The 16698-nt window shown below is 44.4% G+C and overlaps 1 protein-coding gene across 1 annotated transcript in view; it reads right to left on the bottom strand.

The window, feature by feature from the left end:
* The window catches only part of LOC141173192 (serine/threonine-protein kinase SBK1-like), a 565090-nt gene that overhangs the window by 412119 nt on the left and 136273 nt on the right, over positions 1-16698 (bottom strand). Inside the window, exon 2 of the mRNA XM_073657815.1 lies at positions 13472-13684. Coding sequence (XP_073513916.1) covers positions 13472-13684 — 213 coding nt within the window. The remainder of the gene's footprint in view (positions 1-13471; positions 13685-16698) is intronic.

Consider the following 16698-nt stretch of genomic DNA (forward strand, 5'->3'; position numbering starts at 1 on the left):
GTGCTCCTTCCACAGTATCTGAGCAACATGAGTGGGAAAAAAAGAGGCCGTGGTTGAAGGGGGAATAGGCTTGGTGTTCAAGATATACGTGGGGTAGGTGGTAATGTTAGTGAAAGCACTAGTGAACCAACACTGTCATGTAATATGTAAAGACAACTGACAACTTCTGTTACTGGACGGGCAACTCCACTCTTTTTCTTTGGCATCCGCTCAGCGATACGCCTTGTTGATAAGGACCAGAAAGAGCAGGGGCTCCAGTGGAAGGCAAGCGCAGCTTCAAGTGGCCTCTCCTCTTCTCCCTACAACTCAACATCACACACAGTACAGTCCACAGAGGTGGCACCCCAATTACCCTTGCTTCTCCCCATGTCACAACTGCCCAACTGACTGTAGCAAACCACAGATGGGCGAGTGTGTAGGACTGTTAACCCATTCTATACCATGGGCATCAGAAGTCTACTCCAAACATTCACAGAGTGAAGAAGAGGAGGAAAGCATCTGCATCGATGCCCAAAATTTTTTTAGGTTGGATTCGGGGCAGGAAGGAGTAGTAACCAAGCAGACGTAAACCACTGGGGAGGGAGGTGATCCTGATGAGACTCAGATACCTGAGGCTCATGCGGACTGTACTGTGCTGTCAGGGCAGCAAGAGGAGAAGGGTCACTCTTAGGGCGAGGAATGGTCACGCAGCCGAGTAGCTCATTTGAGGAGGTGGAGGAGGAAGACGAGGAGGTTAACTTCCGCCCTATGGCACAGACACGGAGTGATGCAAGCACAACGAGCACTGCATCCTTAGCCACAACTGTGGCTGTGGCCAACAGCGGTCGCTGGTCTGCAGTTCACAGGGGTGGCAAGGGTTGCGTAGCCTGGGCCTTTTTTGAGACCGCAAAGGATGAGCCAACTCACGTTATGTGCACACTTTGCAAGAAAGAACTCAGTAGAGGGAAAAAAAGTGCAATAATTTGACTACTACATGCAGGAACCTTCACATGCGCACACAACATGTGTTACGCTGGGAATGTTACTGAGCTAAAATGCAGACCAGCGGACCTCAACAACCATCAGCTGCCCCATCAACCGCATCCGCTGCTGTTTCCTCCTCCTCTGTTATCGTGCCAAGTATTGGCATGCAGGTCTCCCACCGCAAAACTTTTGGTTCTCTACTTGCTCCAGTCAGGCTGAGTGAGAGCCAGACATGCCTAGTGTGTTCGTTTCACAGAGCACACCACACGTTTCTTAATCCACCGCAACATCTCCGCCTGCACCTCACTTACGGTCCACCGGTTTGTCCGGTTTACCGTACTTCACCCTCTCTCAGCACTGCAGCCAACCCTCAGTCCCGCAGTTGTGGTCACGTAAAAGATTGTTTCCTCCTACATATGACAGAGCAAAGAGATTGAACTCTACCATCTCCAATCTGTTGGGCATGGAAATGGTGGTCTTAGGCCCTAATTTTTTTAAAATGTGAACAGTTCTTATAGTGTCTCCATCTGCTGGGTTGGCTGGAGTGGAAGAGGTGTCGGTCACCATTATATTACTTAAACTCTAGTGAAATTGATGCCACTTTGGTGGTTTTAGGCCCTAATTTATTAAAATGTGAACACTCCTGATTGGATCTCCATCTATTGGGTTGGCTGTAGTGGAAGAGGCTTCTGTATCCATTAAACTACTTCTACTCTGGTGAAATGGATGTCACTTTGCTGGTGTCTGCCACAAATTTTTGGAAATGTGTTGAATCCTGATTGGGCCTCCATCTATTGGGTTGGCTGTAGGGGAAGAGGTGTCATACCTAATTCTACAATTTGTACTGTACTGAAACTGATGCCACTTTGGTGGTTTTAGGCCCTGATTTTTGGAAATGTGGAGAATCTTGATTAGGTCTCTCCTTCTATTGGGTTGGCTGTAGTGGAAGCGGTGTCATTCCAAATTCTACAATTTCTACTGCAGTTAAATTGATGCCACATTGCTGGTGTCTACCACTAATTTTTGGAAATGTGGGGAATCCTGATTGGATCTCCATCTATTGGATTGGTTGCAGTGGAAGCGGTGTTGGTCCCCATTATACTACTTCTACTCTAGTGAAATTTATGCGACTTTGGTGGTTTTAGGCCCTAATTTAGGGAAATGTGAACACTCCTGGTTTGGGCTCCTTCTCCTGGGTTGGTCGCAGTGGAAGAGGTTTTGGTCTCCATCCATTTGTATTGTTATACTGTAGTGAAATTAATTATTTGGTGCAGATATTGTTCTCCACAAAGAGGTAGACAAGCATAATAAACTCAAAATTGGTTTTCCATAAACAACCATCAGCCGCCCCATCAAACGCATCTGTTGCTTTCTCCTCCTCCTATGTTACTGTGCCAAGTATTGTCACGCAGGTCTCTGACCACAGAACCTACGGTTGTATACGCCCTCCAGTCAGGCTGAGTGAGAGCCCTTCAGCTGTAACAGAAGCAGACATGCCTGCTGTGTTTTTTTCACTAAGCACACCACATGTTTCTCAATCCACTGAAACATCTCCGACTGCACCTCACTCACAGTCGAGCAGTTTGTCTGATTCACCATACTCTGCCCTCTCTCAGCACTGCAGCCAGCCCTTGGTCCCGCAGTTGTGGTCACATAAAGGATTGTTTACTCATACACATGACAAAGCAAAGAGATTGAACTCCATCATCTCCAATCTGTAGGCCACGGAAAAGTCTTAGGCCCTAATTTTCTTAAATGTGAACAGTCCTGATTGTGTCTCCTTCTAGTGGATTGGCTGTACTGGAAGAGATTTCGGTACTAATTACACTATTTCTACTGTAGTGAAATTGATGCCACTTTGCTGGTGTCTGCCACTAATTTTTGAAAATGTGGAGAATCCTGATTGAGTTTCCATCTATTGGGTTTGGATGTAGTGGAAGAGTTGTCGGTCATCATTATTCTAGTTCTCCTCTAGTAAAATTAATTCTTTGTTGTAGATATTTCTGTCAAAGGGGTAAACAAGATATAATCAAAATTGGTTTTCTTAGTACCATGGTATATAAAGCAGGCTATATTTCATCTTTTAATTTTTTGGTGCTGATATTGTTCTCCATACAGGGGTACAGATTAGTAATGAGAGAGCACTAAATGTGCTCAACTTAGTGGTTCAGCGCTTTCTAAAAACCTACCCAGATCTGTCAGAGCTGCTTGTGAAAGTACAATGCGTGTGTGCCCATTTCAGAAAGTCAGATTTAGCTTCCACCACCCTGGCAGTGCTTCAGCAGTGTTTGCAGCTTCCAGTTCACTGACTGTTGTGCGATGTCACCACATGTTGGAAATCAATGTTGCAGATGTTGGGAAGGAATTGTAAGAAGCAGAAGGCAGTTGTTGAGTACCAGCTTCAACGCGCCCATCGGCATTCAGGTCAGCCTCTGCACATAAGAACTGATGAGTGGGCATGGATGTCTGACATCTGTGCAATCCTCCAAAACTTTGAGGACTCCACCAAGATGGTGAGCGGCGATGACGCCATAATTAGCATCACCATCCCACTTTTCTGTCTACTGAAACGCTTGGTGCTCTAAGTTAAGGAGGAGGCATTGCAGGCGGAGCAAGGAACTATGCAGCCCAGACTCATCTCATCTCAATGCATATTGGGTGATAATGAGGAAAGGAGGATTAGGAGGAGAATATGGACAGTCATCCTCTTAGGGAGGACAGGGAAGTCTTGGCTGTCTTGGAAGTCCTGATACCCCTCTTTCAGTCTGTGGGAAATCTGTATGAGTTTCACTTAATGACCTTCAGTGACCTAAACCGTGGCTTTGCTTATGCACATTATTTCTCAAAACACATTGCAGATCAGGCCATTGTCCAACTGTGTAGTGATTAAATTCAAGGCGTAAAGAAACATCTTAGTCTGTGACTAAGCACCACCAAGAATTGTGAGCTGATGTTGGACGGGCTGCCATTGCTTATGTAACAAGCAGCATTAGAGGTCTCCCTGGGAGAAATTACAGCCACAATTTCCCTTTACACCAGTCCTTTCACCAAGCTAAAGAATATGGCTGCAGTGAAATACAACTCTCACCGATAAGTAGTGTCAGACAGTAGAACATTGGGCCTACCAGAGGATTTTATTCTGAGGGACCATCTTTCTTCCCCACTAAAGAACCCCATAACAGCAGGAAGGTTTGCGCTATGAACTCTCCTGAAGGAGAAGCCAAGGCCCACCGGAGGATTCTCCGGTTCTCTGGTGGGCCCGTCCAACCTTGCCGAAAAGCATCCCTGGCTAAGAAAAGTGTGTGGGAAGGTTTCCGGACACTCTATGGATATTTTTTTTACTGTGGACTGGCTCCGTACTGTCCCTGGTCACATTCACTTGTTCAAGTGTTTGTGGTTAGGCGGTCCTTCCCATTAAGTGCACTGGGGAGGGCACGGGTACTGTTCTGGGACCCGTACTTGTGGAAGGTGGGGACGACATAGGGAGAAATAGTGGTGGCTGGGGCCCGAGTATGGAGACCCGGCCGCCGCCGGCATGAGGTTGTGAAAAACTATCGCCTCCACGAGGCTAAAATGCAACATTTCAAGTGCAAGCAGCTTTCCAGAAATGTGGCAGTTTAGTATTGCGGCTTGTGGGTAGGTGAATGGCTGGCTGCATACTTGCGCTCGCATTACAAGTAACAGAAAATTAAGGAGATGGATGGCCTCATCATCATCACAACCTGCAAGGTTTGCACTATGAACTCTCCTGATGGAGAAGCCAGGGCCCACTGGAGGAGTCTCCAGTTCTCTGGTGGGCCAGTCCACCCCAGCAGAGAAGCATCCCTGGCTAAGAAAAGTGTGTGGGAAGGTTCTCCGACACTCTATGGCTGCTTTTTTTACCGAGGGGGAAACCCACGCAAACATGGGGAGAACACACAAAATCCTTGCAGATGTTGCCCTAGGTGGGATTTGAATCCTGGACCCCAGCACTGCAAGGCTTCAGTGCTATCCACTGAGCTGCCCTTTCTGTTCTCCGTCTGATATCTAACATGCTGGAGCAACTTGTACCTACTGCCACTCAATATCTTCAGCTCCTTTGTGAGAAACTAATGTACTTGGGTAGCCACTCAGTCTACCAAAAAAGATTCCTGAGAAGGAAATTGTGGATGGCTTCGCTACTGGTACTGGTGGCACTGCTAATACCATGGCATCGTGCCATTGTTCAATGGAAATATTCCAGGCTGGTTGGAGCCAAGCTGATTCCCATAGAAAAGTACCAGAAGCAAATTAAGGAGATGACCTCTATCATCATCACAACCTCTATCATCATCATGACTTTGGCACTATGAACTCTCCTGAAGGAGAAGCTAGGGCCCACAGGAGGAGTCTCCGGTTCTCTGGTGGGCCCATCCAATCCTGCTGAGAAGTTGCCCTGGCTAAGAAAAGTCTGTGGGAAGGTTCCCGGACACTCTATGGCTGATTTTTTACTGTGTACTGGCTCCAGCAATCCATAAGATTGCAATCTATAAGATCCCTTCACTGGCTCCCAATTGCCCATCATATCCAGTTCAAGCTACTAACACTGATGTGTTTCTTCTCCGTACATCTCTGAACTAATCTCCCGATATATTCCCTTACATAATCTCCGGTCCTCCCAAGACCTCCTTCTTTCCACACTTATTTGTTCCTCACCCAATCACCTCCAAAATTTCTACCAAATATCTCCCATCCTCTGAAATTCTGTGCCTTAACATGTCCGATTAGCCACCACATTCGGATCCTTCAGACACAACCTCAAAACCCATCTCTTGAAGACAGCCTACAGCCTGCCAATGCATCGCTGCCACTTCACCTCAACACCACCGGAGGTGTCCAGACATTTGAGAAAGCCAACAATCCTCAGGTGAAACGTGCGTTGAGGCTTTTCTACCACAGGTTTCTGTCTTCCAGCACCCTTTGGCCCTTCCAATTTAGTTCCTGGTAAGGTTCCTGATATTTTATTTTACTATGGGCACATTCTAACGTTCTAACGTTGTTGCAGACTGCAGCTTATAAATGCATACTATTATTGCCCATAGCCTGTATTTATTTACTCTGTTCACCTTAGTCAGGTTTCCTAATCCCACTGGTTACATCTCCATGCAGTGGGTATGGTTTTGCGGGCCAATGGGTGCTGTGTTTTTCTGACATCATGCACCTCTGTTCATCTATGCTATGATCCAATTATTTATGATATGATGTTAAACTTTTTGATATAATAAAATTATTCACTGTTTTCTACCATTTAGCTCACCTATTCCTCTTCGTTTGATTATGCTTCCGGAGTTGGTATATTGTAGCTGGTTCTGGCAGTGTCCAGTCTTTCTGCAAGTTTCTTTGCTTTGTGCTTATATAGGGCCGACTTGTTTATATCTTCAGACACAACCTGAAAACCCATCTCTTCAAGACAGCCTACAGCCTGCCATTGCATCGCTGCCACTTCACCTCAACACCACCGGAAGCTAATGCAACTCCACGAACTACTGTCTCCTTCCCCACAATTCTGTAGAATGTTAAGCCGCAAGTGCAGGGTCTGTAACACTTAAGATGCAATATGGCACCTTGGCAAAACCCGGTTATGTTCTCCTTCTGATTTCTAACAATAACAAACAGGTCATGCTGGAGAAACTTTCACCTACTGCCACTCAGTGTCATCAGCTCCTTTGTGAGAAACTAATGTTTGCTCAGCCAGTCTACCAAACAAAATTCCTGAGGTATGGAAATTGTGGATGTCTTTGCTTCTGGTACTGGGTGCTAATACCAAACCGTGACGTGCCTTTGACTGGATATTCCTGGCTGGTTGGAGGCAATCTCATTCCCACAGAAACGTACCAGCAAGCTAAGGAGATGGTGGCCTCTATCATAATGAAGGAGTTTGCTCGTTTTCTAGTAGTCTGGCTTTTATACTAAAGATCCTGCTCATTTTTATAGTTTTAAGTGAGCACGCAGAGACCGTGTTTTCTGCAGAAGCACATCCAGGCCAGGATAGTGGCAGAGAACTTGATGTACCATCAGGTTGAGGATGCGAGCCATGCAAGGCACGTGTCTGAGGTTGCCCCGGTGTAGGGCCGCCACCAGGTTTGCACTGTTATCACACACGGCCTTCCCTTGCTCTAGGTTCAGTGAAGACAGCCATTGCTCAAACTCTGCCTGGAGAGCTGTCCACAACTCTTCAGCTGTATGACTGCAATCTCCAATCATATTAATTTTAACACTGCCTGATTGCGGTGAGACCTGGCTGCGCAGTACGGAGATGGGGGGGATTCTCTCTGCACTGTTGGAACGTGTGCCTCAGTAAGGCTAAGGTTGAGGGAGCAGGCGGATTCCCTAGAGGACGCGGAGGATGCAGAAGCACTGGAGGAAGTGTTATATACAGAGGTTTGTCCCGCAAGCCTTGGGGATTCCAACACTTGCTGTCTAGTGACACCTTGGTGTCTAGTGGTTTAGTTCTCCATCAACTGGTGTGTAGTGGTTTAGTTCTCCAACCCTAACTGTTCAGTAGGCTAGTTTTCCAACCCCTGTTGTCTCATTAGTTTAGTTCTCCATGTTCTCGTGTGTATTTATTTGTTTCTCCACCCCATCCATGCCCACCCCCAGGGGTTAACGTCAGGTAATAAGGGTTTGGATTCTTCTCGGACCCTACTTCGTCTGGGCCCGGATCAACTGAAAAAAATTTTGGACATCGCTACACATGCTTTCCCACTCTTGAGTCTGTGAAGCTTTGGATCTGACCTCTGATGCCCCGGAATAGAATGTGTGAACAGCTCTGCAGACTCGCCAATCTGTGCTTCCCCCATAGTCAGTTGGTGGGTTGGAGAGTTGTGATGTGGGTGAAAACAAGGGTAATTGGGGTGCCACCTCTGAGGACTGTACTGTGTGTGATGTTAAGGTGGAGGAAGAGGAGCAGAGGCCACTTGATGCAGCGCTTGTCATCTACTGGAGCACATGTTCTTCCTGCCCCCATCTACAAGGCGTACCATAGTGCGAATGTCAAAGGGAATGGAGTCCAGTAACATAACTTTTCAAAATGCTGCACAATTGCTCACAGCAGCAAAACAAACCTACTTCTCATCTCTCATATCATACGTGTCTCACAACCATAAAGAGCTATTCAGTACTTTCAAGTCCCTCCTCTGTCCACCAGCTCCCCCTCCCTCTCCTTTCCTCTCCTCTCATCTCAGCTGAAGACTTAGTCTCATTCTTCAAACAGAAGATTGACAATGTAGGGCAAAGCTTTTGCTTAAAGTCCCAACAGCCCCTTCTCATTACGACTCAACTCTCCTCCTCCAAAACCAGCTACTCCATCATCACGGAAGATCATCTTTACTCTCCAAATCAGATCTCACCACCTGTGAACTTGACCTAATAACCTCTCACTTCATTCCAATCCATACCATAGTCTTCATCCCAAGCCTAACCCTCCTCTTCTACCTGTTACTAACAACTGGCGTCTTCCCTTCATGATTCAAACATACCTCGATCACACCCATCCACCAAAAGCCCTCCCTTGACCCATCATATGTTTAGCTATCGCCCCATCTCACTTCTCCCCTATGCCTCCAAACAACTGGATCAACACGTCTATTTTGAACTGTCCTCCCACCCCTCCTCCTGCTCCCTCTTTGATAGCTTACAATCAGGCTTCCGACCTCACCATTCCACTGAAACTGCCCTGACTAAAGTCACCAACGACCTACTAACTGCCAAATCCAAGCCAAACTACTCTGTTTTCCTCCTCCTAGACCTGTCATCTGCTTTCGACACAGTAGACCATACCCTCTTACTACAGACTCTCATCTCTCGGCATCACAGACTTGGCCCTGTCTTGGATCTTTTCATACCTAACCGACAGGACATTCAGTGTCTCCCACTCACACACCGCCTCCTAATCTCACCCCCTATATGTCGGTGTCCCCTAAGGATCAGTTGTAGGACTTAAGGCCCCGTCACACTAAGCGACTCTACAGCGATCCTGACAACGATATGACCTGTCAGGGATCGTTGCTGCATCACTATGTGGTCGCTGGTGAGATGTCAAACAGTCAGATCTTCCCAATGACGCGGCGACCCGTAACGATCTGTATAACGATGCACGCCTATGTGTTTCTGTGTCTGAGTCGTCAACAAGGTCGTTGGTACGGTGTCAAACACACCGATGCATGCTACCCAGTGGGACCTCAACGATCAAATCTAAGGTCCAGACCATTCCGACACGACCAGCGATCTCACAGCAGGGGCCTGGTCGCTGCTAAGTGTCAAACGTAGCGAGATCGCTACTGAGGTCGCTGTTGCATCACAAAACTTGTGACTCAGCAGCGATCTCGCTGACGATCTCGCTTAGTGTGACGGGGCCTTTAGGCTCTTCTCCATCTACACCTTCGGCCTGGGACAGCTCATGGTCTCATGGCTTTCAATATCACCTCTATGCTGATGACACACAGATCTACCTCTCTTGACCTGACATCATCATCTTACTAACCAGAATCCCACAATGTGTGTCCTCTATTTAATTTTTCTTCTCTGCTAGATTTGTAAAAATTAACATGGATAAAACAGAATGCATCACCTTTCCAGCATCTCATTCACCCCCCCAACTGACCTATCCATCAAAGTCAATGGCTGCTCACTCTTCCCAGTCCCTCAAGCTTGACTCTGATCTGTCCTTCAAACGTCAGATCCAAGCCCTTTCCACTTGCTGCTGACTCCAACTCCAAACAGACTCCAGTTGAAAAGCCTGACTTTGGCATACCAAGCCATCGAAAACCTGTCTCCTCCATACATGTGTGACATAGTCTCCCTGTACTAGTTACCTGCACCCAACCTCCCATCCTTCCAAGATCTCCTCTACTTCCCTCTTATCTCTTCTTGTCACGATTGCATACAAGATTTGTCCTGTGCATCTCCCCTACTGTGATAACGCTGTACCCCAAGAAATCAGACTGTCGCCTACCGTTGAAACCTTGAAAAGGAAGCTGAAGACAAACTTCTTGTAACAAGCGTACAATCTGCGGTAAGCCTCGCTCCAGCATACCGCTGCACGACCAGCTGTACCGTGACCTACTGTACCCTCACCCATCCCTTGTAGATTGTTTTGTTTGTGCGCTCTCACAGGCAGGTTCCTCCCTCCTCTTGTACAAGTCGGTGACCCCTTTTCACATGTAAAGCACCACAGAATAAATATCGCTGTATTATTAGTAATAATAATTACAGTACTTGTACTCTGGGTCAATTGATGGTCACTTTCCAGGGGTCTACCCCTAATTTTATGTGTTTTGGCAGCTTTTGGGCCCATTTGAAGGTGTTGTGTATGCGTTTTTTTTTGCCCCCCCATTGAATCATATGGCGTTCTGTAAGGTTCGACGAACATTCGACGATTAAATCGTCGAATATTGCAGATTCGGCGATCGTAATCCGAATCGAATATTGAGACATTTGATCACCTCTAGACAGGAGTGCTTCTTTACACCTTTCTTCCTACATCAATTCCAGAGCCACCTATTCACTTCCGAATCTCCCGCAGACTCTCTAGCGTGGCACATGGCACAGGCAGTATTTCAGAGAATAATACATTCAAGGTCCTTGCTTTAACCCCTTTATGATGTGGTACGTAAAAGTACGCACCACGTCATAACCCTCTATTTAGCGCGGGCTCCGACACTGAGCCTGAGCTAAACCGGGCTTATGTCAGCTGATCTATACAGCTAACATGTGCCTGCAACAGCTGCGGGTGGAATCGCGATCCATCCATGGCTGTTAACTAGTTAAATGCCGCTGTCAATCTCTGACAGCGGCATTTAAACGGATGCGCGTCACTTACCCCGCCCATCGGTGACCCCGTCACATGGTCGTGGGTCACCAATGGGTTGGCATGATAACCCGGGTTCTGCTGGAGACCCCTGTGGTTGTTATGGCCAGATTGCTATGAGCGCCGCCCAGTGGTCGGTGCTCATAGCAAATGAGCAAATCTGCTACATACAGGCGATCTGCTCATCACCTGTATGTAGCAGAGCCGATCAGGTAATTGCTGCTGTTGTCATGGGAGACTACTGAAGTATGCAAAAAGTAAAAAAAAAAAAGTTTTTAAAAATATTAAAAAATATATATATATATATAAAAGTTTAAATCACCCTCCTTTCGCCCCATTTGAAATAAAACAATAAAAAAAAACACATTCACATATTTGGATTCGCTGTATTCAAAATCGCCCGATCTATCAATATAAATGAAGAATTAATCCGATCGGTAAACAGCGTAACGAGAAAAAAATTTGCAACTCCAGAATTACGTTTTTTTGGTTGCCACAACATTGCAATAAAATGCAATAACGGGCAATTAAAACATCGGATCTACCCCAAAATGGTATCAATAAAAACGTCAGCTCGGCACGCAAAAAATAAGCCCTCACCCATGCTTCGGGTCTCAGAAAATGGCGATTTTTTTTTTTAGCAAACCTTGGATTTTTTTTCACCACTTAAATAAAAAAGAGCCTATACATGTTTGGTGTCCACGAACTCGTAATGACCTGGAGAATAATAATGGTTGGTCACTTTTAGTGTGGAATTGCACTTTTTTAGCAATTTCACCTAACTTGGATTTTTTTCCCCGTTTTCCAGTACACAATATGGTAAAACCAGTGATGTCCTTCAAATGTACAACTTGTCCCACAAAAAATAAGCTTTCACATGGCCATATTGACAGAAAAATAAAAAGGCTATAGCTCTAGGAACATGGGGAGCAAAAAACAAAACCCCAAAAATGGAAAATGCTCCGGTGATAAAGGGGTTAAGCTTATGGCCTAATTCCCTGAAATCTATTTTAAGGACCATCCATCTTTCTTTAATTTTGTCATTGGTGCCAATATGCACCATGACTGCTGGGTTCTTGCCAGACCCTCCTACTAATCTACTAATCTGTCAATCTCATCCATATTGTGTAGAACTCAATCACCATAAAGACAACACACCATTCGATGAGCTCAGTCTTTGTGACAAATTGCCCTGTCTGTTCCCCCACTGCCAGCACAATATTGGCGTGCTCTGCACTCCTAGGGCATGTGTCTTGCTGCAGAAACAAACTTATTTGGGTGTTCCAGATCAGGACTAACTTACCTGACCCTCTACATTGCCTTCTAACAGTAACCCTGTTAGCAGCCTCATTGTCTTGCAGCTCCATACTACTAACCTCACCCACATCTACCCCAGCAAATGTCTGCTCAGTGAGCAATACTCTCCTTTTCTTATTGTGAATGGATTTTAGTTTTGAAAGTTTCTCATTTAGATCCCTTATCTGAACTTCCAAATGTACAACACATCTAACACAGCAATAGGCACCCTCAAATGGATGATAAATGGTTGATCAAGTATTGCATACATGCAACAAGATGTACTCTGGATGTCAATTATGGAGCACATATTACCAATGGTGTTGACATAACACAGGAGTATAACCAAGTAAATATAAATAGTGAATTAATACAAGTCCATTTCTTCTAAATTCCCTGAATCCAGAGTCACTTAATTTCAAGTCACTCTTAATTTAAACGATCCTTTGAATAAATCTCTCGCTATTTAAGATAATTTTTATTTTTTTATGCTGCAATATATTGTAAAAATAACTATCTCCTATGAAACACAGCCTGTAGTTGGGCTTCAAGGGGGCATCAAGATGGCGCCATAGGTGTCTTTTAGTGCTGCCATATTAAACCATCAGCTATCACATGGGAGGAAGATGTGCCACTTAAATGCCATTGTCAGAGATTGGCAGGTGAATTTAAATGGTTAAACAGTAGAAATGGGAACTAACCCCTATTGCTACTGTTAAGCCTTGTTCAGACGTCATTGGTTTTTCTTGTACTCAAAAATCATGACTGTATTTCTTCAGCATATTAGATCACATTACCTTCAGAGTTTGGTCAGTGTGTCAAGTTTTACCATCAGAGTTTCATCAGTTTTTCTCACATCTGAAAAAAACACTGAAGGAGGTTTCTCAAACTTAATATACAGTACATAATATATATTATGTGTATACATTATATAAACATAATGGGTACATGTTCTGTCCATGAAAGTCATGGATAGAACTCCTTTTTGAAAAACTGATTTCTGGATGAGCCCATGGAGATGTGTTTGCTACATAACACAGGTGGTACTTGTCATGTATGGACCCGGCTGATATCCTGAGCCCGCTCCATGCACCCATACCTGCTCCATGATGTAAGCATAGGTCATGGAGCTGGAAAGGGCGAACTTGAAGGATATTAGCAAGCTTTTGAGACTACTTATGTCTCTTCATCTGGCATGATTTAAACACAGTAAATAATCACATATTTCTACATGAAAGGAAAGAGAAATAATGTAGTACTAATTCATGAGTCTGTTTCACCCAAAAAATATTCTAATCATATGAAAAAACACTATTGGTCGGTATCAAATGTATGCTTCTTGCTGCAGTGCCATTTATAATTACCGTAGCTAGTTTATTTTCTTACCTTGTAATTTATGCTCAGCTAATATAACGCACCCATACGTGCCACTGCCCAGTCTCTTGATTACACTGTATTGGTCTTTCAGTGTTATATATGGCATCCCTCTGGATGTTAGAGTCATCATTCTCTTCAAGATCTCCTCATTTTCATTTTCATCCATCTCTTCTATTTTATAATCTTGGGATTGAGTCTTGTATATTGCCAGTGTTATATTATCTGTTAAAAACTGTTGAGATTTTAATAACTAGCAGTTTTGTAACTTTTCATACATTTACAAATCATAGATACTGCATGCTTTTGGATGTAGTGACAAAATTAAGCTAACTTAAAAGAATAAAGAAACTTTAAAATAGGATTAGGCTCTTCTTTTTAAATTTATGTCATTTTGCCAGGGTATGCAATCACTTAATAACTTTGTTGCTGACCGACCGGCTGAATTATTCTCCAATATTTTCCTGCACAGCAGTGATATAAAGCTTAAACTAAAAAGTATGTGCAGGGTGTCTTAAAGATGTTTTCAAGGTCTATGCATTTGTGGCGCCTGTGTCTGTAGCGTCACAAAATGCCTGCAAATGTGATATACTTTTATATATATTGCCAGCTACAGTGAGGGTTGGTTTCTCTGCTGGGAAAACTGCATCCACACATTGTACCCGATCCCTTACTGGGTCCATCATCTGGCACTGTTCATCACCAACTAACTCCAAGGGACTTTCATCAGTGCCTGGCCATACCAGGCCGTACATCTCAACTGGCGTCACAAACCTTTTAATTATTTTATTATTAACCCCACAAATGACAAAGACTGTCACGCGCTCCCGGCTGGACTTGACCAGCACTCGGACCACCGTGTGCCAGTACCATGACAGCAGTGGCTGGCCTGGGCGGCACAGACTCTTTCCTGGCGTCATGAACAGGAAAGAGGTTGCTTGAACTTTAGTCCAAAGTTCAGTTTGGGTACCAAAACTGTACCTGAACTTAAACTAGATCCCGAACCCCATTGAAATGAATGGGGACCTGAACTTTGGAGATGGAAAATCTCTCATTCTCTATCTATCTCTCTCATTCTTGCTCTCTCACTCTCTCCTCCCGAACTGTAAAACAGACATCCAGGAGAATCATAGAATCATAGAATGTTAGAGTTGGAAGGGACCTCCAGGATCATAGTGTCCAACCCCCTGCTCAATGCAGGATTCACTAAACCATCTCTGAAAGATGTCTATCCAGCCTCTGTTTGAAGACTTCCATTCAAGGAGAACTCACCACCTCTCGTGGCAGCCTGTTCCACTCATTGATCACCCTTACTGTTAAAAAGTTTTTTCTAATATCTAATCAGCATCTTCTCCCTTTCAGTTTCATTCCATTGCTTCTCATGTTTCCATGTACAAATGAGAATAAGGATGATCCCTAGACACTGTGAAATCACTTCAGATATTTGTAGACAGCTATTGTCTTCTTTTTTGCAAGCTAAACATTCCCAAAATCCTTTAACCGTTCCTCGTAGGACATAGTTTGCAGTTTTTCGATGTCTTTTTTGAAATGTGGTGCCCAGAACTGGACACAGAATTACAGATAAGTTCTTACCAAAGAGGAGTAGAGGGGGATAATTACTTCACATGATCTAGACTCTATACTTCTCTAGAGACTGTGTTTGCCTTTTTTGCTGCTGCATCACACATCACTCATGTGCAGTCTGTGATCTATTAGTCCTATGTCTAGAAGTCTATGTTCGGAATACAGCACTGGTATTTAGATGCGAACCCCAAACTTTGCAGTTTGGGTTCGCTCATCTCTAATTACAACACAAATCACATGACATGAAATATACAAAGACGCAGGACATTATTCACACTATTATACAACAAATAACGCAATTGGTGTCTTCAAGGGTAGGAACACGACATCACAGTCCACCATCCTTACAATATCACCACTACATCCTGTTAACAAATATCAAGGACAACAGTGGAGAGGGAGCTTTGCAGAAGCTCACGGTGAGTAACACTAATTTAAAATTTTATATCTGGAGCAAGGCTATGTGGATAAAAAACAATCCTCGGTTTTCCATTTTAAATTTTTAGGTCACTGACATACTCAAAAATAATAATAATGCAGCCATTCATGAGCTTAGTGGTCATGGGAAGAGATGAGCGAATGTTTCAATATTTGGTTCAGATTACGATCGTCGAATCTGCAATAGTTGCCGATTTATTCGTTGAATATTCGCCAAACTTTACCGAACGCCATAGGATTCAATGGTGGGGCAAAAACAAACGCATATACAGTACAGACCAAAAGTTTGAACACACCTTCTCATTTAAAGATTTTTCTGTATTTTCATGACTTTGAAAATTGTACTTTCACACTGAAGGCATCAAAACTATGAATTAACACATGGGGAATTATATACTTAACAAAAAAGTGTGAAACAACTGAAAATATGTGTTATATTCTAGGTTCTTCAAAGTAGCCACCTTTTGCTTTGATGACTGCTTTGCACACTCTTGGCATTCTCTTGATGGTCTGTACTGTACAACACCTTCAAAAGGGCAAAAAAGCTGCCAAAATACATCAAATTAGGGGTAGACACCAGGAAAGTGCCACCAATTGACCCAATGTGCAACTACTATAATTATGATTATTATTGCAATGACATTCATTCTGTGGCACTTCACATGTGAAAAGGGGTCACCGACGGGTACAAGAGGAGAGAGGACCCTGCCCGCGTCAGCGCACAAACAATCTACAAGAGACAGGTGGGCAAACTGTAGGTCAGGGTACAGCTAGTCGTGCAGTGGTATGCTGGAGTGAGGGTTACAGCAGATTGTAAACTTGTCAGAAGAAGTGGTTCCTCAGTTTCCTTTTCAAGGTTTCCACGGTAGGTGAGAGTCTGATGTGTTGGGGTACCGAGTTACACAGTAGGGGAGATGCACTGGACAAATTTGCTGAGCGCCTAAATGAAGGGAAGCTACCAGGAGCTCACAACTGAGCAGATTAACCCCTGCACTGATTAATATGAAGGTGAAAGGCATCTAATGAGTGCAGGAGTGGGAAGAATCAGATGCTGCGATCGTCTGGTTCCTCTCTGCCACGGTAAACCTGGGACACCTTGCAAGCTTCAACACAATGTTCACAAGGTAGACAGCAGCGGTGGTCGGTCTCCTAAACAACGAGTTAACTCCTTTATGATGATACAGGCCACCATCTCCTTAGCTTGCTGCTGGTACTTT

The sequence above is a fragment of the Phyllobates terribilis genome, unplaced genomic scaffold (assembly GCF_046119375.1).
Source record: "Phyllobates terribilis strain yellow unplaced genomic scaffold, ASM4611937v1 Scaffold_12__6_contigs__length_324123572, whole genome shotgun sequence".
NCBI classification, from domain to species: domain Eukaryota; kingdom Metazoa; phylum Chordata; class Amphibia; order Anura; family Dendrobatidae; genus Phyllobates; species Phyllobates terribilis.